The following is a 24189-nucleotide window of genomic DNA, read 5'->3' on the forward strand; positions in this document are numbered from 1 at the left end:
AAAACGGAAGCCAGCTGGAGTTGTGAACATTAAAATTGCCAATTAACATTACCTTACTGTTACGAAAGTTGGACCGGAGAAAGAACGGTTGGAAGAACGGTAGAGACAACAGATGAATTTGACACAATGAGGTAGAGAGATTTTAAGCCAGAGAAGATCAAAGAGAGGAGATTCGAAATTTTCAAGTCTCTGACAGGGAATATCAGAACAGACATATGCACAAGTACCACCTTTGAGGTGAAAGGAATCACACAGCGAATAATTTGGGCATCTCAGATGAGCAGTAGTTGAATCAACCGATAACTGAGATTCTGTCAGAAAAAGTACATGGGGTTTGGCAGACTGCAAGTGGAAATGGACATTGTTGAGATTAGAATTGAGACCATGTATATTTGTGAAATGAATTAGGAAGTGCTTGGGAGGTTTAGATCTTTTCCTAGATAAGCTTGCTCTATTAGTTTGACAATTCATGGTGTATTCAATAGTAAGAAAAAGTGGGTGGGACATGCTGTACGAAGTAATGAAATTTTTGGATACGGCATACACGTTTGAAGAATATACCCAGATCCTTGAAATAACGTAGCCTCGACAATGCTCCCCGCATACACACTACTCGGACTCCCTCCAGTCACTATCTGGCAGAGTAGAGGTAGCAAGATTGTACACTAGCTGATCCAGAAGCCTCCTAGCGAGTTACCAATAGGTTCGGTCTGGTGTACTGACTAGCGGCCGGCCTGCGAACACCGTTTTAGAGCTGTACCCTCGAAATGTAAGGAATATTGAATCTCGCCATGACGTTCATCATAACTTCAAAAGTCATCAATCATACTGCATGACGGAAGAGATAGGGAAGGCTTGACTGGAACTTAGCTCTAGAGTCTAAACATGGGTACCACCACTTCGAGCCTCCAATAAGCAAAGTGGTGGTATTTCACCGGTTGATGAGAGCCATCTACCACCTAGTACTGCCTGGTAACATAGAGGGGCAGCGTTCCACCCTGTGGTGTGGGTGCCACACCTAGACCCCTGCTTACCTTGGTTCACACCTAGGTGGTCACCCACCATGTACTTGTGCATCTATTTAAGCTATCAACTTCTACAACAGATGGAACTTTGTTCCAGCAATCAACCACCCACTGGATAAAGGCAAACGTCCGCACATCTATCCTACCACCGTCTTTTCTCAATTTGAATTTATGCCCTCTCAGGTGATTATTCTGAGCAAAAGGAAGAATCCCATCAGCATGAGCATGCTCAAACCATTCAAGACTTTATACACCTCTATCAAATCACCTCACAGGTGCCTAGTCTCCAAACACTGTAATTTGCAAAACTTAAGCCTTTCTTCATAAGAGCAACCCTTTGTTCCATTCACTAATCTTGTTGCCCATCTCTGTACTCGTTCCAACAGCTCTACATCCTTCTTAAAATGAGGCCTCCAGACCTGTATACAATACTCAAGGAGTGGCCTGACCATTGCATTATACAAGGGGATAATCACCTCCTTATCCCTGCTCGAAATATTCCTGCATATCATTGACAAGACACCATGAGCTACTCTTGCAGACCGTCTGCACTGTCAGAAAACTTCATATCTGCCTGCACAATTACCCCCAGGTCATTTTCATTCTCTACCACTGTGAGTGTAGTACTACAGAATTGATAATTTACTCTGAGGTTACTGTTTCCCATATGTAGTACTTTACATTTGCCAATGTTAAACTTCATTTGCCACCTCCTAGCCCATCTGCTCAACTTTTCTAGATCCTGTTGCAGCAGTGTACTGTCATTAGCAACCCTGTCAACCTTCGTATCATCTGCAAACTTGGACATTAAGCCTGATATACCACGTCAATATCATTTATAAATACAGAAAAACAACAATGGACCCATCACTGAACCCTGAGAGACTCCACTAATAACATTAATCCACAAAGAGCAGTGTCCATTGATTACCACTCTCTGTCTTCTCCCACTCACCCATCCCTTTATCCATAGCAGCAATTTGCCTCCAATGCCACACTGCTCCAATTTTTTCAGCAGTCTTCCAAGTGGAACAATATCAAAGGCCTTTCTAAGATCCAAATATATGATATCAAAGTTATTCTTTGCATCCAGTTCCTTTGTGACTACATCATAGTATCCAATCAAACTGGTCAGACAAGACTTCCCGTTAACAAACCCATGCTTTGTCCAAGCTATAACTGAAGTCTTGTCTGGATGATCCTGCAATGATTCTTTAACCAGTGCCTCCATTAATAATCCCTGGAACAGAAAAACTAATCTGTAATTATCTGTGTCTCCCTTTGATCCTCCTTTGTGGATTGGGGTCACATTTGCTCATCTCCAGTCCATGGATACCTTCCCTGAGTCCATGGAAGCTCTCATAATTGTGTCTAAGGGTTTGCTTACTTCCTTTGCCGCCTCTGTTAATATAACTGGATAGATTACATCCATCCCAGTTTCCTTTCTTATGTTTATCTTCAACAATTTCTCTTCCACTTTACTCTCAGTTATTACAAGATTATCTAGCTTACTGCCAGAGTTTAATATACCTCTGACATTCCCCTCCCCGAATAACTCCTCATGTATGAATGTAGATGAAAATATTCATTCAGTTTGTTAGCTACCTGAGCAGGATCATCAACAGTTGAACCATCGATATCAAGTGGACCGATCTGATACATCCCTTCCTTCTAGCTAACTAACTAACAGTTAACTAACGATATGTAAAAATAATTCTTTTCACTTCATGCATCTCACAAAAATATTCACTCAAATTCTCTGTAATACTTTATTCATTTCGTCCTAGATTTTAAAAAAATATATTAAAATGCAACACTAATTTCAAGGATCTTCTGTGATTTAATAAAATAAAATCAAAAACACCTACTTCAGATCATATATAGTCAACATTTCTGTAATGTACTTATTTCCTTCACACTTCGGTTATGCAAATTTTAATCTCTGAAGAATAAGCACCTGCAAGGTGATCTGATTGATATGTTTTAAGTGCTGAATGGATGCTGATGGCATTCTTTCTCTTGAAAGAATGCCATCGGACTACTTCAGACTACATGCATGAGGGGATATAAATTGAAATTGAGGAAGTTTCAGGATATATGTGTGGAGATGTGTCTTTAGCCAGCAGGTTGGAACACACTTCCATCTGTTGTTGTCGAAGTGGATAGTTTGAATAACTTCAAGGAAGCACTAAACAAACTACTGGATTGATTGGACAGATCATGCAGAAAGGTTTTTTTTTTTGGCTAATGCTATAAAAAGTTTGCTTTCTTGCATCATATGCTGCCACTACTACTACTACTAATAATAATAATATTATTATTATTTGCTCCACTGTCTTCCTCGGGAGGACAGTGGAGCAAGTGGCACTTTCCCCCATATGGCTACCACAAGAGAAGGGCAAGACCATCCAGCCCCACCAACTGGAAGTGCTTTCTGCGCAACCGCAGTAGTGACCACCCAAGAAGGGAGAAAACGGCAACACAGGAAGTGGAGCATCGAAATGAATGCGTACATCATACAAGCATACTACGAAATAATGAAGCTTGAGACCAATATGATGACTTACACGGCGAGACTACATACCAAGTCGCTGGAACAATTTCTGGATATTCAGATCACCGAACAGCGAATAGCGGACCAGAGAAGGACCATCGTCACAAAGAACCTGATAGCTCCTGCAATCTTGGAAAAAATCAAGCAGGACGTGAGCGATCAACTACAAATAATAAATAATATGGAACCAGAGGAGGAAGAGCAAGAAGAAATACAACCCACAGCAGCTGAAGTGGAAACAGACGAGGTCGTGAAATCCAGAATAGAGGATGAGTGGAAGAGGGCCGTAACAGAATTCGAAGGACCCCACAAAGACTCATGTGATACAGAAGCAGAGGCAGAACAGAACCTTGTGGAGAGTCACAGACCACCTGAATAGGCACATAATACCGCATTACCTCGACAGCAGTGGTGCAACCCTGGAGGCCATCCACACAGCCGTGTATTGTGCTGTGGTAGCAGCCACAAGGATTAATGGAAGAGAATCGAGAGACCAGCAGCAAAAGAACCAGAAACAGAAGGAACCCCCAGCTTGGGAAAGAAGACTTCAGCAGAAAATAGAAGAATTAAGAGTCAAGATAGGCCAACTGACCCAGTACCAACAAGGCAATAGGAGTAAGAAATTAATTGGAAAAGTGAAGAGCATCCTCAAGAGAGACAGCATCCACAGCAAACATGAGACAAAAAAATCAGAGAATAGGAGAGTACTTGGACACATTAAAGCAGAACCTCCTTGCACTCAGCAAGAAACTATGCCGATACAAAGAGAGCTCCCAGAGGAAAATAAACAACTGAATCTTCGATGAGGACCAAAGAGGCTTCTACAGGAATCTCAGAGGAGACATTAAAGAAGGGAACAGACCACCCGAGAAGAAGACAATTGATGAGCTCTGGGGAAACATATGGAGCAGGGAAGTAAGACATAGCAGCCGAGCCACCTGGATAGAACTAAAACACAAGAAAACCAAGGACGTACAAAAAATGAGAGGGTGAGAGATTTGGGAAGAAGTAAAACAGACAAGCAAGAACTCTCACAACTGGCAAACTCCAGGAATAGATAACATCCACAACTACTGGCAAAAGAAGCCCACTTGCACACACACAAGCACCTGTCAGAGTTCACCCAAATTATAAGACACCCAGAGACAATCCTTAAGTTTCTCACTCAAGGAATAACATATCTGAAGCCTAAAGATGAAGATACAAGAAACCCAGTAAAATATAGGCCAATCACCTACCTCCCAACAATGTACAAGATCCTGACCAGCTGCATAACCAGGAAGATATCAGACCACTTGGAGAGCCAGAACATAATGGCCGAACAGCAGAAAGGATACAAGCGGCTGAGCAAAGGATGCAAGGAGCAATTAACCATAGATGCCGTGGTTATGGAGCAAGCCTACAAGAAGTGTCACAACAAGTACACAGCCTACATTGATTACCGAAAGGCCTTCGACTCCGTGCCTCATAGCTGGCTAATAGAGGCGCTGAACATCTATAAAGTTGATCCGATAGTGACAAACTTCCGAGGAGAAATGATGGCGAAATGGAGTACCACCATTAAGGTCGAAAACATCACAACCAGGCCAATCCCAATCATTAGAGGAATCTTTCAGGGAGATGCCCTGAGCCCATTGTGGTTCTGTCTAGCACTTAATCCGCTATCCACCATGCTGAACAGTAGCAAGTATGGATATAACCTCAAAGGAAGGAAGGAAGGAAGAATCTGCACAACCACCCACCCGATATACATGGGTGACATCTCTACATGGGAACCGAGAAGCACCTCCAGCAACTACTCCAGATCACCGAAGAATTCAGCAATGATATTAGGATGGAATTTAGTCTAGACAAATGTAAGACCCATGGGATTGTGTTAGGGAAAATTAGTCAACCGAAACTACCAGCTGCAGAGTGGTAAAGAGATCGAAGCCATGGCAGAGGGAAAGGCCTACAAATACTTGGGGATCATGCAAACTCAGCAGTTACAGCACAAGGAAATTAAGGCCTGCCTGACCGAAAAATACCATCAGAGGCTCAGAAGCCTGCTGAAAGCAAAGCTGAACAGAGGAAACACAGTTAAAGTCATAAACACCTATGCAGTCCCAGTGCTACATACATCGGGGTCATAGATTAGACTAACACTGAGCTGGAGGATATCATGAGAAAGACAAAGACAATGATGACCAAGAGCTGCCAACACAATTCAAAATCTGCCGTGGAGAGACTGACAATTGCCCAGGAAGAAGGAGGAAGGGGCCTGTATACCTCGTTGAGCAACAGAAGACAGTGATAGTTAACCTGAAAGATTACTTCCAGAAACACACAGCAGCACTCCACCAGGCCATAAGGAAGATAGACAAGCAGTATACCACTAAACCTAAGCGAGCAGTCCCCCTCAAACAGGAGGTGCAAACCAAGCTAAAAGATGGGCAGAGAAAACACTCCAGGGCAGACACTACAATGATCTCCATCAAGATCACATAGATAAAATTGCTTCCAACGCATGGCTCATGAGCGGGACTCTCTTCCCCGACACTGAAGGATTCATGCTCGCCATCTAAGATCAAGGAATCAACACCAGGAACTATAGAAAATACATCGCCAAGGAGCCTGGAGTGTTCGATGACACATGTCGATGATGCCACCTGGCCTCAAAAACGATTCACTGCAGGATGCAAGGTGATCACCCAGACTGACTAAACTCATAGCCACGACCAGGTAGCCATGATAATACATCAGAAACTAGCAAGGAAATACCAGTTGGTCGAAGAAAGTGTACCATACTGCAAGTACAAACCCAATGCAGTACTAGAGACCCCAACCCACAAGCTGTACTGGGATCACGCCATAATAATGGATAGGACAATCCCACACAACAGACCGGACATAACCCTTGTGGACAAGAAGGAAAAGACTACCTATATGATTGACATAGTGGTACCCAAAACTGCAGAAAACCCATGGGGAAAAAATCAGGAAGTATGCGAACCTAAGAAGGAGATAAAAGAGATGTGGCATATGCAACAAGTAACGACCATCCCGATCATCGTGTCAACCACAGGTATGGTGCCAAAGACCCTACATAACAGCCTAGCAGCAATAGCTCTCCCAGCAAACACCTGCAAGGAACTCCAGAAAGTCACAATCCTGAACACCTGTAAAATAGTCAGAGAGTTCTTCGACCAACAGTAACACCAGACATAACAACAACCACCCTGTGTACTTGGTTGCAATACCCGTCACGATGTGGAACCCCCAATCAGGGAGAAATAATATAAGAGCAATAATAATAATAATAATGTGATGGATCCCCTTCCTTCTAGTATTCTATTTACATAAGTAAAGAAATGTTTTCTTGTTTTCTTTGCATTATTTACCAAAGACTTCTTGGTAAATCTGGTAAATCTTCTTGTAAACTGCCTTAGCTTGCCTAACGTCCTTTGTGGCTTGATTGCAGACTAGTTTTTATCTACTATACGCATTTATATCATTTGATAATTTATATGCATCCCATGCATTTTTCTGCTCTGCCACAAGTTTCCTCAAGTTCATCTGATATGTCTAAACTTTGAATGGTATCTCTTAGTTGCTGTTAAAAACCTAGTAACTTCTACAATTGCAACACTGAATGCTTCATATTTAGAATATGCTATTGGCCCACTGCATATAATTTACTTGTAAAAACTGTCTGAGACCATTGTAGTTACCATTACGAAAGCAAAAGCCCATCCCTTTGCCCTTGATAGTAGTTACACCTTTAAGTAAATCCCACATCAATACACTGAGATCAGTGCTACCTGATGAGTCTTTTATCTACAGATATTTTGCTCTCATGCAGCAAAATTCAAGGTCTTACACTTGCAGAACAGCAATCCCAAATTAACTTATATGCTCAAGGCATTGAACTAAAAACATTGCAGGAAGAAAGGGATTTGAGAGTTATAATATGTTTGTAATGTTCTTGGAGAAAAATATAGGCAGCAAGAAAAGACAATGGTATCCAATTGATGATTTTTCATACTTTTGCATGCAGAGATGGGGAGGTCATAATCCCACTGTATAAATCAATTGTAAGACCACATTCAGAATGCTGTGTTCAAATATGAAGACTGCACTTAAAAAAAGACATTGAGCTTCTTGAAAGGGTCCAAAAATACGCAATGTACCTGGTGAAATTAGCAAAAGAGCATTCATATGAGGGAAAAACTTCCAATATGTGGGCTACAGAGCTTGGAAACTAGACACCATAGAGGAGACCTGACTGAGGTGGATAAGGCTCTGAAAGGTGAAAGTAAAATGAGTGAAGGTGGAATTTTCATTGTTATCAATGATTCTAGGACTAGGGACCATAAATTCAAATTATGGAGGAAAAGGTTCAGACTGGATTGCAGGAAGTTTTCTTTTAGCTAGTGAGTTGTTAATTACTGGAATAAGTTACCTCTGTGGTAGTTGAGGCTGACAGCTTGGAGAAATTCAAAGGTCAGCTGGATTCAAATTATTTTATTTTTTATCCATTATTATTTTTAATTAAAAATAATTTATTTTTCTATGTTTCTTTTTTGATCTACACAACAAAATCCTAGGTCTTCCTTGTCCCATATGGCTAATACTTATACTAAATTGTGTTTTTTTTTTTTCAAAATGTTTAGTCATGTGAAATACAATGTAAAAAAATTTAAATAAATGTAAAAATCTATAAATATAAATCATTATAATATGCAAAAATGAGCCATTTCTTTTAGCATTAGCATAGGCATATTATGCAAGAAAGCAAGCTTATTCAGCATCAGCCAAAAAAAAAAAAAAAAAAAAAAAAACCCACTCCCATTTCACCCCTCCGTTCGTTCGAAATACCTGTCCAGTTGAGCTTTAAATTTGTTTAGGCTATCAACTTCAACAACAAGTGATGGAAGTCGGTTCCACCAACCAACCACCCGCTGGCCAAAGGCAAATTTCCGCACATCTATCCGACATCCGTCCTTCCTCAATTTGAATTTATGCCCTCTGAGGTGATTATTCTGAGAAAGATGAAGAATCCCCTTGGCATTGAGCATGCTCAAACCATTCAAAGCCTTATACACCTCTATCAGATCACCTCGCCGGTGCCTAGTCTCCAAACTCTGTAATTTGCAAAACTTAAGCCTTTCTTCGTAAGAGCAACCCTTTGTTCCATTTACTAATCTTGTTGCCCTTCTCTGTACCCGTTCCAGCAGCTCTACATCCTTCTTGAAATGAGGCCTCCAGACCTGTATACAGTACTCAAGCTTCTTTTAAGCTTCTTTTTTTGAGTTTGACTCCTTTTGCAACCAGCCACCACAGACTGAGAAATAATAATATATAAGAAACACAGAAATGAAGTTTTATCCTCAAGTCACTGGTTAAAGAAACATTGAAAGATCATATAGACAACACTGCAGTAATGGTTAAGACACAGCATGAGTTTGTTAAAGGGAGGTCTTGTCTGACCAATTTGATTGGATGCTATGATGTGATCACAAAGGAACTGAATGCCAAAAATAATTTTGATATCATATACTTGGATTTCAGGAAAGATTTTGATACTGTTGCACATGGAAGACTGCTGTACAAATTGGAGAGGTATGGCATTAAGGGTAAGTTGCTACAATGGATAAAAGGATGGTTGAGTGGGAGACAACAGAGAGTGGTAATCAATGGACACTGCACTTCATGGACAAATGTTATTAGCAGAGTTCTCCAGGGTTCGGTGTTAGGCCCATTGTTGTTTTGTATATTTATCAACGATATTGATGAAGGTATATCAGGTTTAATGTCCAAGTTTGCAGATGATACAAAGGTTGGCAGGGTTGTTAACGACAGTAAAGACAGTATGCTACTCCAACTGGATCTAGATAACTTGGGCAAATGGGCTGAGAAGTGGCAACTGAAGTTTAACATTGACAAATGCAAAGTACTGCGTATGGGTAACAATAACCAAAGAGAAGCATAACAACTGTGTGGTACTACACTCAGGGAAGTGTAAAGTGAAAAAGACCTTGGGGTAACATTATTAAATGCAGTCAAATATGAAGTTCACTGAGCAGTGCAGGTCATGGAGTCTTGTCAACGATATATAGGAATTTTGCTAGTAGGGACAGGGAGGTGATTATCCCGTTATACAAGGCAATATGTCAGGCCAAACCTAGAGTGCTGTGTACAGGTCTGGAAGCCTTATTTTAGGAAGGATGTAGAGTTGCTAGAATGAGTACAAAGAAGGGCAACAAGATTGGTGAGGGGAACAAAGGGGTGCTCTTACCAAGAAAAGCTTAAGTTCTGCAAATTGCAGTGCCTGGAGAGTAGGCACCTTCGAGGTGATCTGATTGAGGTGTATAAGGCCTTGAATGGGTTGAGCAAGCTGAATGCTGATGGGATTCTTCCTCTTGCTCAGATTAAGAACCTGAGGGGGCACAATTTCAAATTGAGGAAAGAAAGTTGTAAAATAGATGTGCAGAAATTTACCTTTAGCCAGCAGGTAGTTGATTGTTTCAACGAAATAAAACATTAGGTTAGAAATAAGCTACATAATATAAACATTATTAAATGCATTTTTATAATTTCAATAAAAAAGCCTTTGAAACAAAGAAAACAGTTGGATGCAATTATTCAACATCGCACATGTGGTGACTGAATATATTATCATGCATGCATCAATTTCAACCATGATAAGAGGATTTACAATGAATGTGAATTGCATTTATTTACAATGAACTAAATTGCAAATTTTTTTTGTAATTCAGTTCACTGGAAAATGTATTACTGCTTCAAGTCAGAGGAAAGAAATCAACAACAAAAATATTAGTATGTCAGAAATCACACTCAGATAAATTCTTTAAAAAATAAAAACCTAAATGAAATAAAGTTAAATCCATTAATCTAGCTTTTTGAATGAAAACAGTAAAATTCTATTCAAATATTTTCAGCACATAGACAAACAGTATGAATGCCATTAAACTTCAGGGTGATCAACAGCTATTGCAAAATGGTTTCTAAGTTAAGAAAAAAATAAAATGCAAGATGTCCTTTATTCAATCTGTAGTTACAATTAATTATTTCACAATATTGGTTAATCAGTTGTGACTACAGATTGAATAAAGAATAAACTCATAAAAACTGGAAAACCAATGGTATATTCCATATAAAAAATGAATTACATGTTCTACATGTAAATATTTTTCTATTTTCTTTGGCTGTATACACGAATATTTTTCTAGCTGTTTCTACAGATATTCACTGAATGTTTGAGTAGCATAAAGTCCTGCTTGACTTCACGTTATTCTATATAATAAATATGTTAAGAATTTAGCTAAAATTCTTTTTAAATAACTTACCTCTGTGATTCTGCTTAGTTGAATGCAGTTCAGAAGAAAGGGGTAAAAATAAATCAAAAATTAAAAATAAAGTATGACATTACCTGCTTGCATGCATGACTCTTAATGGTCATTGGATAAAACATTAAAAAATACGAAAGAACTAAAAAAACTGATAAAAATTATAAAGTAACATAGGGAATGAATGAAATTTTGAAGAGTGTATAAAAAACGAGGATGCTTGGCTAAATCCTTTAGCATATTTATGACAATCTGTAACTATAAACTTTGTTATTAATCTCTTTGTATAATATACTAAGCAACTTGCTATAATGAACAACGTACCTCCACCATAGCATACAGAACTTTAACTTTAGGCTTTATGTCTTCCTAGAGAAAAAATAAATAAATGTCAGTATTATTTAAAATGAAGTTAAATTATAGTAAATAAATTTCAAGTATAAGCCTTTCAAATCAATAATAAAAACAAATTTTATAGGTATACACAATTATTAGTTCCAAAATTTTTCTTGATATTATTTATAATTTTTTTTAAAATTATAAATGTCAAGATTATAAATAACACAATGATTCTATAGTTATAAAATCATTGTGTATTTATATGCAATGACAATTGATTAAGAATCATCGCCTCTCCTATGGTACGTATTCCTTTCACAATTCAATCTAAAAAAAGCATGTCATTAATTATTTAATTTAAACATTAATTAATTAAAAATCCCACTACAGGTATTAGAATGCACTTCCACAATGATTAAAGTCATTTTTATGTGCATCAGATCCTTGCAAAATTAAAATTAGATTTTAGTTTTGAGACTAATTTTGTGTTTTAAACTAACAAACTACCGGATGAGAGGACAACCGAAACTTGTTATATGCATTTTAACCCTGTACCAGGCACAGGGTCTATGAAGCTCCAAAGAATTTTTTTTTAGGAGGAAAAAATTATTAGAAAAGAATGTTCAAAAGAGTAGGTAAAATTTAACTATTTTATCTTAAAGAACCATTCTTTTTTTCTCTTAACCTTTACTAGACACATGTTAACATTCACTGGTCACATCAGTTTATTAGAAATTTTTTATGCTCAGGTTAAGGGTTAATCAATGTTTTATGAAAGCAAGCCCATGGGCTTCAGATACACAGTTCCAAGGCTGGGAGGAAAAAAAGTTTCACAGACCATGCAGTTTAACAGTTTGAGGCCATCATATGAACAGGCCCAGAAAGCAACAAAGAACATTCAGAGTAACTGAAATTTGCAGACATAAAATATGTAATTCCAATTCACTGCAATTGGCTGTTTCATACCTTTTTATGCTATACTTACCATACCTTGTACTCGTATTACACTATAGAGATAGTAGCATTCGAAATATATTTCACCATTTGTATCTGAGCTAATAAAACCTAAAGCTGAAGTGTACACTTTCACATCACTATGTTTTTTAATCTTTCAAATAAACTATTTCTGTTATACTGTTATCAACAGTGCTTATTATTGTTAAACAAGACAAGCAAAGTTTAATAAAAAAAATTAAGTTTTAACGTGATATAAATCTTAAAAGGAAGTGACAGTACTTCAGTACATAAAGCTGCACTGCAATGTACTAAATAACAAATACACCACATTCAGCTTAGCTTTGTTCTTTAACTGGTATAAAGTTTGGCTGGGTGTAATCCTAAAACAGCATACATTAACTACTGATATGCAGGTTGCTAGATCAAATCAACATTGAGAATAACCCCTATAGCAGGTGTCCCCAAACTATGGCCTGTGTGCCGGATCCAGCCTACGAAATAATTTTATCTGGCTTGAGGACAGTTCAATTAGATCATAAAAATTAATATTTATATTAGATCACAATAAAATTTTTGAAAAACATATTTTACAGATTATTTTAACATCCATCGGATGATTAATAGTGTTGGCACCTCTATGTTGTCAGCTTAGTCTTGTTAGATATTAATTCTGTTATTTCCACTCAAAGCTATTACTTTGAGTGAAAATAGGAAGTGACAGTATTTCAAAGAATACTTTGAAACATCATTAAAAAATAATCTGTTAATCTTGACCCTATCATTAAATAGCCATTAGAGACAGTAATTAGGGATTTCCTAATCCCTTGCCAACCTGCACACCAAGCTTGATGTGCATAGTATGGGAGCAAAGGTCATCCTAGGCTTCCACTACACAAGAATCCCGGATCCAGGATAAAACCTGGCACCAGCAGCATGGTCTGATGATTGGTATTGGTAAGATCCTGAACTAGCCTGCACATGAACCCTGATGTTCAGAGTATGGGACCAAACGTCACCTATCTTCTACTATACAAGAACCCTGGATCCAGGATAAAAACATGACACTATCCTATTGGTTAATGGAGTTAATCTCTCTGCTATAAATTAACTGCTGGCAGCCTATATACACATAAAGTTTCTGGTAGCATTGGCAAGAGGAGGTTGTCGACAGGTATGAATTTAATCTCTTTATATTACCTTAGATTTCCTGTTTTCTATTGTAACAGCAATTCAAAACTTAATACAGTATAAAGCACTGAAGGGATTCGATAAACTGTATGAAGAAGGCCTGTTGTCCATCGTAGGCAGGACAAGAAGCAGTAGACACAAATAAAAAATGCCAGGGAATAACAGAAGACTAGATCTTGTGAAGTTTATCTAGGGCAGTCAGTTGTTGAACACTACAATATGTTTGGTATCGGTAAGATCCTGAACTAGCCTGCACATGAACCCAATGTAGCATAAGCATTGAATCTAGGTAAATTCAAAGCAGAATAGGATGGTTACCTTGTAGGAATGGGTATAGTATAAATATTGTTTTATTTTATTTTATATTATTATTTTTTTATTTTATATTATTATTTTTTTATTTTATATTATTTATTTATTTTTATTTTTTTTTCTAAGTCTGCTTTTCCTTGCATCACTTACTACTATTAACACTAATACTATTACCAAAATTCTGTTTAACTACACATATCAATAAAAATTTTAAAAAGAATGATTAAGCTATATTCCCTTAATCTTCACTTATGTAGAATAAGTCATCTTTTGAGGTTATGCTATCCATCATAACCTCAAAGGAAGCACCACATTCTATGTGTTTCAAGGGAACAGTTTGAAAAACAGTTAAATCCACTTACATTTACATCAGCAGTGAGGGTTTCCACTTCTTCTAGAACTCCATCCATTAGTGAAGCTATCTAAAAGAGGGGAAAAAAATTAAATTTAAATCTACATGAGAAAGTAAGAGTCTGTTTGCACTGCTCAGTTTCATAAAGTTCTGAAGTTCTGCTAGCAAATTATATTCATAAAATTATTATTATCATTATTATCTCTTAACAGAGGATTTGGGAAAAAGAATGGTCTCCCACCATCCATTCACAAATTCAATTCAAGTATCATTCATTACACATATAAGTTAGTGCAAATGCATCATCTATATGCAGTGAATTAACCGAAGTTATTATAGTGGCATTGTTTCATTGAATCTCGTATTATGAATACCTTCACGGGTTGCCTATGCAATTATACTTCATATAAGTAACTGCCCCAATAGATTGTTACTGATTCTTGGTGGAAATCACCACCCAGACAGCTGTTTCAAGGCTATTCCCACCCACCGATGAAGGGCCAAATAGTCCTGAAATGGCCATATGGGTGGTGGTATACACTGAGAATAAGTAACAACAGTCTTCTTTATTGGAGCAGCATTATTTATTCGAAGTATAACAGCAGGCAACTTCTGAAAGTATTCACAATATGAGATGTAATGAAACAATGCGACTATAATAACTTCAGTTAATTTATTGCGTACAAACATGATGCATTTGCACTAACTTATACAGGCACTCCCCGAATTACATAATACTCGACTTTACATAAGTTTTTTCTGGCTGGTGCAAACTTAAAAAAATCGCAAAAAAGGTATTTTGCATCCCATAGGAATAAATGGAGGTATTGGGAAAACATCATAATATGAACCCAATAATAACACATCGTTTTTTTTTTGTAATTTGTTCCAAGACTTCGGAAATTGAAATTTTCGCTATATAACTAAGTTATTTATCTCTCTAAAAGCTCATTTTAATAACGGAGCACTACCCTTTCATCATTATCATAGTTTTCCATTATAAGGATCAATTTTGAACATCTTTGTCGATATTTTTCTAAAGAATATTTCTGGAGGTCACGACCATAAAACAATTTGCATTTTCCAATTTATTGGCCTTTTCTGTTAGTGAAATGTATTATAAATGGGTAGTAAACTCAATCTTATTGCAGTTGGGATAATCGCGATAACTGGAATTGTGTGGGTTTTTATGTTATTATGGTGATATGCGTTCCCCTTCACTGAAACCTTCAATCATATAAAAAACATAAATAAATTTTCAGATTCCCTTTCCCTTCATCATTACAATGATGAAGGGAAAGTGACCAATGGAAAATACAAGCGGTGGCAGTGCTAGGAAATGAAACAAAATTAATTTAGAAATGAAGATCAAAATGATTAAGCAGGTCAAAGTTTGTCATCTATTGCACGGGAGGGAATTAGGTCTTGCTGCTTCAACAGTGAATGCTATTTTAAAGGACAGTGCACTTATAAAAGAACATGTTAAAGGATCAACACATTTAAGATCAACAGTGATCACAAAATAGCATTCAGGTGCTATATCGAAGATGGAAAAGCTATTAATAATATTGATTGAAAATCAGATTCGGAAGCAAGTGCCCAGAGTCTAATGGCCATTCAAGCAAAAGCAAGAAGTATTTATGAAGACATTAAGGATAAGTACAGTGAACCCAAGCCAAGTTTGTGACAAGCAACGGGTGGTTTAATAGGTTCAAGTATCGCACTGGTTTCCACAACATTAAAGTATGCAGTGAAGTCGCCAGTGCCGATTCTGCAGTAGCAGAGAAATTTTGTGATGTGTTGGAAAAAACCCCTTCTAAATTTCCACAGCCTTCAACCTCTCCAGTGGCGTACTTATCAGTATCAGCTGGAGACGTTGATTCTGGCAATGATGCTCGAAAGGTAAAACTTGGTGATGCCTGTTCCCTCCCTTTTTTTGTAATTTTATAATTTTGAAATTTTTGTAATTGCACACTTTTGTAATTTTTCTTACGCAGGAGATAAAAAAAATTTCAATAAATAATTCTATTTACATGTTCATCGAACATCTCTTTTTGGCTTCAATCAAATTCAGCAAGCATAGTTGCGAGTGCTGCATAACTTGACCTTAAAATTTGACCTTACGCAGAACGCAACCCTTACATAAGTCGGGGAGTGCCTGTATTTTTGCAAATTTTTTTGCCATCTAAGGCTTTAGCCCTGAATTTTCTTTCATTATTGTAATATTAGTATTATTATTATTATTAGTTTTAATCTCCTAAAGATGTTGACTAAAATAATCTATCCTCTCAATTTATATTGCTCCACCCTATACTATCTGCAGTTCTTCCCTAACCACTTTTGACTTTAAAATAAACTGTTAATTTAATACACCCCTATGGCATCTTTAGTCTTTATGTCCTTAATTTATTTATTTCTAATTTATTGTTACTTCACTTATTGTTAATTGTTACTTATTCTCAGTGGGCACCACCACCCAGACAGCACAGTTTCAAGGCTATTTGTATATGTGTGGGATAATAACTCTACTATCCACTTGTCCCTAAGCCGACCGGGCTAGACGGGTGGGTAAAGTGCCTGCCTGGCAACCCAAAGGTTGCGGGTTCAATTCCCGCCACGGGCTTGGATCAAAGTACTGCAAAAACCTTGGGAGGTGCATTATGGTCACAGAAGCCTATGCGCCAACAACTACCAAAAAAAAAAAAAAAAAAAAAAACTTGTCCCTATTAGACTTAGAAAAGCAAAAAGTAGAGGGAAAGTTATAATAGGAGTGGAAGAAGAAAGGAAAAGAAAAGGTATAAAAGAATGAAAGGGACAGTAACTCCTTCAACTCACACCACTCAAAAACTCACAAAATCCTCGAATAGGCAACACTTCCCCAGTAGAGAAGACTGTTGTTACCTATTCTCGGAAACTCCATGAATATCAAGCTCCCCCTGGTGACTGTTTCAAGGCTGTTGGTCTCTCATTTGTGGGTGGACGGGTACCCTGGTATTGCAGACACAACAATCCAGTTGCGAAGATAATCCCACAATATGAGAGATGCCAAAAGGTGTACGTGAAAATGTTAAAGTAAAACTAAATGCAACAAGGCATCACATGTTCAAGAGTATAAATTATCTATATAATATTGGTGTGAATACACCATAGATAACTCTTAAACAAAAAACTACATTAGTAGTGTAAAAGGGCATCATTTTATCTGCATCTCATTTTTCGTTTAAGAGTTATCTATGGTGTATTTACACCAATATTATATTGATAATTTATACTCTTGAACGTATGATGCTTTGTTGCATTTAGTTTTACTATAAAATACTTAGGTTTTTCAACCCCTTTAAACTTTTCTTACTCTTCTTTTCTTATTACTTCTTACTCTTTCTGAACTAATGTTAACCAAACATTAGATCAGCCAATCAACATCTGGTATAAACCCAACAATTGGCTGGAAAAACAAACTAATTTAAATTTCCTTTGTTATGTTTACTTATTTAATATATAGAAGGCGGCCAAGTTATGCTTTATGATTTGAATTTAGTTCTTCCTTATGCACACAGAATGTAAGGCAGTTCACCCCAGTTGACTGCTTTCTATGTTTGGATCGTTGGAACATCTCTTGATTTTTGGCTGAGTAGCAGTCAATGACTGAAATACAATCCTTTTCAGAGTTCACAAGTGCTAATGTTCCCTTGAACAGGTGGTGCTTGTAAGTTCCATCTCTTTATTTAATATTTCATTTATTTATTTAAGAAAGAGGCACTCATACTTTAGTAGGTGCGATTCTGTCTCCTTGGATGGAGGGTCATGTATTTTCACTGCTGGGATTAAGTGCTACTTTGTTTTTTTCTAAATTTTATGATTTTATTTTATTTCGAATATTGTGGTGCCTTGATACTCAGAGAGCAGACTCACATCTTTCCAAGTATAGCCCTAATTAATATTAATTTGTTACATTGATAATAGTGTTCCCTTTACTGTCATAGTCGTAAAGACATAACCACTTTTTTTCATAGAAAAGTTAAATACTGCATAAAAAGGATAAACGGAATAGGATAATGATATGCCTACCAGAAACAAAAGTTAATAATGTTGACGAGCAGTTAACATCTTTAAAAAACAAAAGGAAATATTGTTGTACACATTGGCACTAATGATATGAAGAATGGACCAGAGAATTTATTTAGCAGGTAAAGGGCAATATCAAGAAAAAAGAACTAGTTAGGATTAAATTCAAAAGTGTGTGTAATTCTGCCAAGACATGACTGGAGGGTGTACATGATGAGAGACTTGTCATTCATTTCAGCCCTGATGAGACCGTGCAAGGATCATGAGGTAGAATTTTTTACGTGGTCTGTGCTTATCAACAGGAGGGGCTATTTTTTATAGGGGCAAGGTACACTTGAATAGAAGGGGTATAAGAATATTTGCTGATGCTATTGAGGCAATCTTTGGTTTGTCATAAAAGTGTTAGTATAGGGGAGAATACACAGATTAACAGTTTAATGGCAGTCACAAGCAGTAGGTAAAAGTGATCCTTGCCCTGCTTCTATATGAACATGAACCAGCCAGGAAAACAAGGTGTAGGGGATTACGAGGTCTACTGGTGGCCTTCTTGGAACATTTACATGGGATATGTTAGCTATACTGTACTTGCTTGTATACCAATCCTAGGAGAATAATTAACAAATCTGAATTATTGGTGAAATCATCAAATGCAAACATTCTAGAGCTTTCAGAAACATGGTGCCACTCAGATATGAGGAATTTTGAAATTTGAATGTTGTACAGAAAGAATAGACATAGGGAGCTCATGGTTAAGAAGCACATAGTATCTAAAGCAGTGCACCCAGTTGGTGTGTGTGTGTGTGTGTGTGTGTGTGTGTGTGTGTGTGTGTGTGTGTGTGTGTGTGTGTGTGTGTGTGTGTGTGTGTGTGTGTGTGTGTGTGTGTGTGTGTGTCCAGTGTAATGTTGAATCAGTTTGGTGTAACATAGGTTCTGGGAAAACAAAAATGAGAGCAGGAGTAAGTTAGAGGCCAAATGACTATGATGAGTACAACAAAACAAAGAGGGAGGTCAGCAAATCAGAATGCATTATAATGGAGGATTTTAACTTTCCAGATATTGACTGACCTTGTGGTTAGGTGGCTCGCACAGTAGTAGAGTTATTCTAGATGTATTGGATGATTGCTTTCTACACCAGCATGTTAGAGAGGCAAAAGAAGAAAACAATACTCTTGATCTATCACCAGTAACCCTTCCTATATTAAAGAGAAATGGCAGTATACAAATGTCATTCAGTGCTTCAGACCTGCCAGTGACAATAGTGGCTACTTACAAAGTAATGTACATGTAAGCTATTAATGATATACAGTATATATTATGTTATTGAACTGTCTTCAAAATGAGTAGCTCATATTCATTATTACAGTGCGTAAGTCTATGGTCCAAATTGAATACAGACAGAAAAATAAATAAATAAAACAAAAAATTACTAAACTACTTTCATAGAAATACCATAACAATCTCAGTACAAAATTTACCTTATCTAAACCTTCTTCTGCAGCATCCATTCGCCTCATCAGATGTGTAGCCTGCCATATTTCTGCAATAAGTTTTGCTTTTTTTGAACCACCTCTTTCAGCTGTGGCAGAACGAATATCTACATTCTCAGGAAGCCTAAAGTCTCGTCGAATGTCTTCTGGAGACATTTCCTCCTCTTCTGAGGCAGCAATCTGATCTGCTGAGAGGCTACGTCTTGCAGTTACATCTTGTACCTCATCAGTCAACTTGGTCATTGAAGCACTTCGCTCTTCTGCTCTTTCACCTTGAGAATCTTCTGTTGATCTTCTCCTTGCTCCTTTTCCATGAGCTCTAACTTCCATTAGTGTGGATCTTAAAGGAACTGGGCTCTCTACAGCACTCCATGGTCTGACTTCCTGCAATCCCAATTGTTTAAGAATAGTTTTCAATATGACGTGAAGTATATTAAAATTAACAGCACCCGGCTCTGGAACACACAGAGCCAAATCAACCAACTGATTCAGTGTGTATTTGTGGATCTTCATGATGGTTCAATATGATTCCAAGTTAATGCTTCTTTACTAAACAAACAAAAAAAAATTAATATTAAAATTCAAAATATTACAGAAATTCTAACATAATTATTAACATCATTAATATGTTTAAAAATACTTATGATAATCTGACCTGCACTTGTGGTATGGCTAGTTCCACTTCTGAATGCAAAAAAAAAAGAAAAAAAAAAGTCAATCTACTTTCCAATGCTAAAAGTTTCTTAACCCATAACAGAATATGGCAGCATTTTTTGAAAATCACGCACACACTCAGAAAAAGTAATCCCACAATTAAACTTAAAAATCAGCAAAAATAATTCAGAATAAAATAGGCAAAAATGTACGAGATAAAGATCTCCACCTCAAAAACAAAATCAATGGGATTATATGGAAAAAACATACAAAGTGTCAAAATTGTTATTGATGACATGATAAGAGAACAAATATCCAATTCCACCTATTTGGAAAATTTAATATCAAATGAAGGGAAAGGCATCCATTCTAAACTACAAAAATATAATAAAATGAACAGAACGATTAAATGCCATTTTAGAAAACCAATGACAACTGAAACAAAATTACGATTGCATAACATCACTTAAAAATTCTACAGTTATGAGACTTGGGTAATAAATAAGAAAGATGTACAAAAACTAAAAGAAGCAAAAACAAAATTTTTAAGATCATTATTAGGCTTTTCAAGGCTAGATCATCAAATAAATTCATATATTCGTGAGAAATTAAAAAGTAGATAATATAGTAGATAACATAAAACAGTATCAGAAAAAATGGATCAGTCACATAGAAAGAATTAACTCAAACTGGATCCCAAAATTAGCTTTTAACTACAAACCTACAGGCAAGAGAGATGTAGGCCAACCAAGACAATGATGCTGAGATCAAGACCACATCAAAGAGCTACAATGGAACAGGTCTTAAAGGATCAAGTCTGGATCAAGTTCATGATGATGTTGATGATAATTCAAAATTATCTACTTCTTCATGCCACCTTTACTTTCAGTCTATGATAAACACAAATATAAAAAATTCATTTTATATATTAAAAACATATATTTTTAGTTATATTTTTAAAATAAGCCCCCTTAGGTGCTTTAAACATGCACTTTATACATTTTTATTAACTTTTTTTTATTTGGATGAGAAAAACACAAATCTCCTTTATTATTGTGCCAGCAAGTGAAATTTCAATTGAAAAAAAGCAATTGCATCATCAACTGGATGCCAACCAGACTCTTCCATGAAATGAAGCCAGTGAATGAAACAATTGGATATGCTGCCATAAACATAAAGCCAGCACTCTTCAATAATTGGGCACAAGCTGACATTAATTTTAAATTCTTGTTTTTCAACAAATGCATATGCAAATGCAAATCAAGAATAGACTTAATTTTTTAACAAATGCATATAATAATCAAAAATAGACATTTCTAGAATTTTGAGTGGAGAAATCAAATTTGAAAGGTGTTAGGAGTTTCAGCTGTCTAGGTCAAGTAAACAAAACACAAAATCACTAAAATCGTGTAGAGTCTCGAAGACCCCACACACCCAGCTCCAGGCTAAGTGTATAAGGTTCTGTAGATAAGTGGTGACCTGGGAAGAAAGATTTGTCAGTCACTGTTGAAAACTGGGCATTTGATTAATGTAGCTGGACTAGAGTACTGCAATTTCTATACCGTGGAGGATCCTCCACTCTTAGTAGATAAGAATGAGTTAGTAACTATGGCCAATCTTTAACTGTCTAGATAAAACTACTCCCTCTCTCTGGATATTTTATGGAGATTAGTATACCAAAAAAAAAAAACAATGCATGACTTAAAACGACAGAGTTTGTTTGGCTCTTGCATGTGCCAAGATAGCTGCTACTATTCAAAGCACTGATCTTGGATAGTCTTTTTGTTTTTTACATATGAAGCCAGGTTGTCACATATTGCTGATTTTTCCACTTCATCAGCTAGCTAGTTCATTCCATTATTCCTATATAACTTGGAATCGAGCAGGACTAGATAACCTATTTCTCTTTAAGCAGCAAGATTAGGATGAACCTGACAAACAGTGAAATGGCTATGATATTTGTTATTGAGATTTGCCACACTAGGTGAATCTGTATATACCATATATTTCTAGAATTGTTTTTCATAAAAATGTTCTATGATAAGCTATACAAATATCATGTGATACAGTTACAACAGGATGCATCACAATCCAATAAATGAATCTTCCACACTGTAGCAAGGAAATAACCAGAAACAACTAATTCCCTGTGGAGGGGGGGTTTCATGCAACCAATATGGCAGTATTGCAACACCCTAGCAAGGCCTATTATTTATTTATTTATTTTTATCATTGTTTTATTCGATTTTTTTTTTTTTTTTTTGGCCGGTGCAGCATAAGCCATAGGCTTTCTTGCACCATGCAGCCATTACTAATACTAAGGCATTCACAGCAGCCTGGATAGCAGAGAATGTTAAGTGGTGGAAATTATAATACTGTTAGAATCCGAGGTAGCCAAAACCACTTCCTAACAAATCTATCAAGAACCTGAGGGATCCACTTCTCAAGAAATCTGTTCTAAACCTGCAAATCTCATTATACTTGTCAACCATAGAAGAATGAAACTACACTTGATTAAATAGCGTATGGGCAATAATAGTGCATTATGCATAGTGTAAAAAATAGTGTATGGGCAATGCTATGCAGATGATCACATCATGCATCAGTCTGCAATTCATAAACCATCCTTTACCCATCAGCTTTCTGTAAATTGATGTTAATATTCAAGTTTGTGAATGACTATGTTTTTATTTTTTATATATAAGTTTTTACTTTTAATCTTCATTCTTTAAGATGCCTTACTGCATTAGTAATTTTTAAAAAAAGTACCAAAAATTCTTTTTATTATTAGGAAAACACAAACTATAAGAAAGCATTTAAACTTTATTTAAGTTACTATACCATACATAGCCAAGAAATAAAAAATTAAGAAATACTAAACCAGTTGTTTTGGGGACTTATGTCTCCCTTCTTTCGTGGTTAATAAACAGTTTCAATATTAAAAAGATTAAAATAGCAAAAATTGTCAAAAAGTTGTAAAAAACCAAATCAACATTAACTATAGTGCTAATTCAAGCAGAGGAAAATGACATCAGAAGTAACAATGTGTCTTTGTCTGCTTAGTTGTTCCTGCATTTTTCATTGTCTTTCAACTCCTTTACTTTGGCTTCTTTTTTATATTCTGACAGAGCACCAAAGGTGACAGAGGAGTTTTCACATATTCACTGTAACTGTAGCAGGTGATATACCAGCAGCTAAATGTCTGCAGTCAACTGTGGCATTAGTAAGATGGCTGCCAATTCAGTATTATAAAAGTTAAAATCAAAATTACTCATTCACCTGGCAGTGCATTTTTGTGACAGTTTACAAATAGGATGTTTACTTGGCTTGCAGAGTAATCGTGAACATAGTTAATTCCATACAAATGGAATTCAAGACTACTTTATTTCACATTATCATTATTCCTATGTTTATTATTATTATTAGCATATGGTGCAAGGAAGCCCGACGCTTATGCTGCACCAGGCAAAAAAAAATAATAATTTCTGAATTACCCAGAGAGAGAGAAAAGTAGAAGGGAATCACCAAAAAAGAGAAGAAGGATGATATCCAGCTCAGGACCCTAGGTGTGCCAAGTCCATACTCACCAGATGTGAGCCCTTGGGGGTAATACATATACCAAATTTTGATTGTTTCTCCATTAGGAAAATAGTCAAAAAATACAGGGGAAGGCTCCATCTTTCTTTTAAAATTATATATCCATAAGTGAGGACACAGATATTACATCCACGATTAACCTGTCAATTTTGAACTCTTTGACTTCCTTCTTTTGAAACTCAATTTTCTCCGATCCAATATTCCTAAAAGTAAGGTAATTTTCCTTTCTAGTTACATTTACCAATCGGGTCATGATTCTGCAGCTTTTGAAATCACTAATGACCTCACTCAGCTTGTTCATTTAAGTACC

General features: G+C 36.5%; 1 protein-coding gene across 3 annotated transcripts in view; it reads right to left on the bottom strand.

Annotated features, from left to right (window-relative positions):
* Positions 1-24189, bottom strand: part of LOC150090033 (uncharacterized) — a 108329-nt gene that overhangs the window by 66686 nt on the left and 17454 nt on the right. Inside the window, exons 2-5 of one of the 3 annotated variants that reach the window (XM_090368943.1) lie at positions 20284-20312; positions 19617-20177; positions 14087-14146; positions 11253-11297 (exon numbers count right to left, since the gene is read on the bottom strand). In XM_090368943.1, the coding sequence (XP_090225069.1) occupies positions 11253-11297; positions 14087-14146; positions 19617-20141 (630 nt within the window). In that variant the 5' untranslated portion in view covers positions 20142-20177; positions 20284-20312. Of the gene's footprint in view, positions 1-11252; positions 11298-14086; positions 14147-19616; positions 20178-20283; positions 20313-21003; positions 21114-24189 lie in introns of those variants that run through there. The other 2 variants (XM_090368944.1, XM_090368945.1) reach the window with 2 other exon arrangements.

Source organism: Mastigoproctus giganteus, chromosome 2, assembly GCF_048544385.1.
Source record: "Mastigoproctus giganteus isolate SK-2022 chromosome 2, ASM4854438v1, whole genome shotgun sequence".
Lineage (NCBI taxonomy): Eukaryota > Metazoa > Arthropoda > Arachnida > Uropygi > Thelyphonidae > Mastigoproctus > Mastigoproctus giganteus.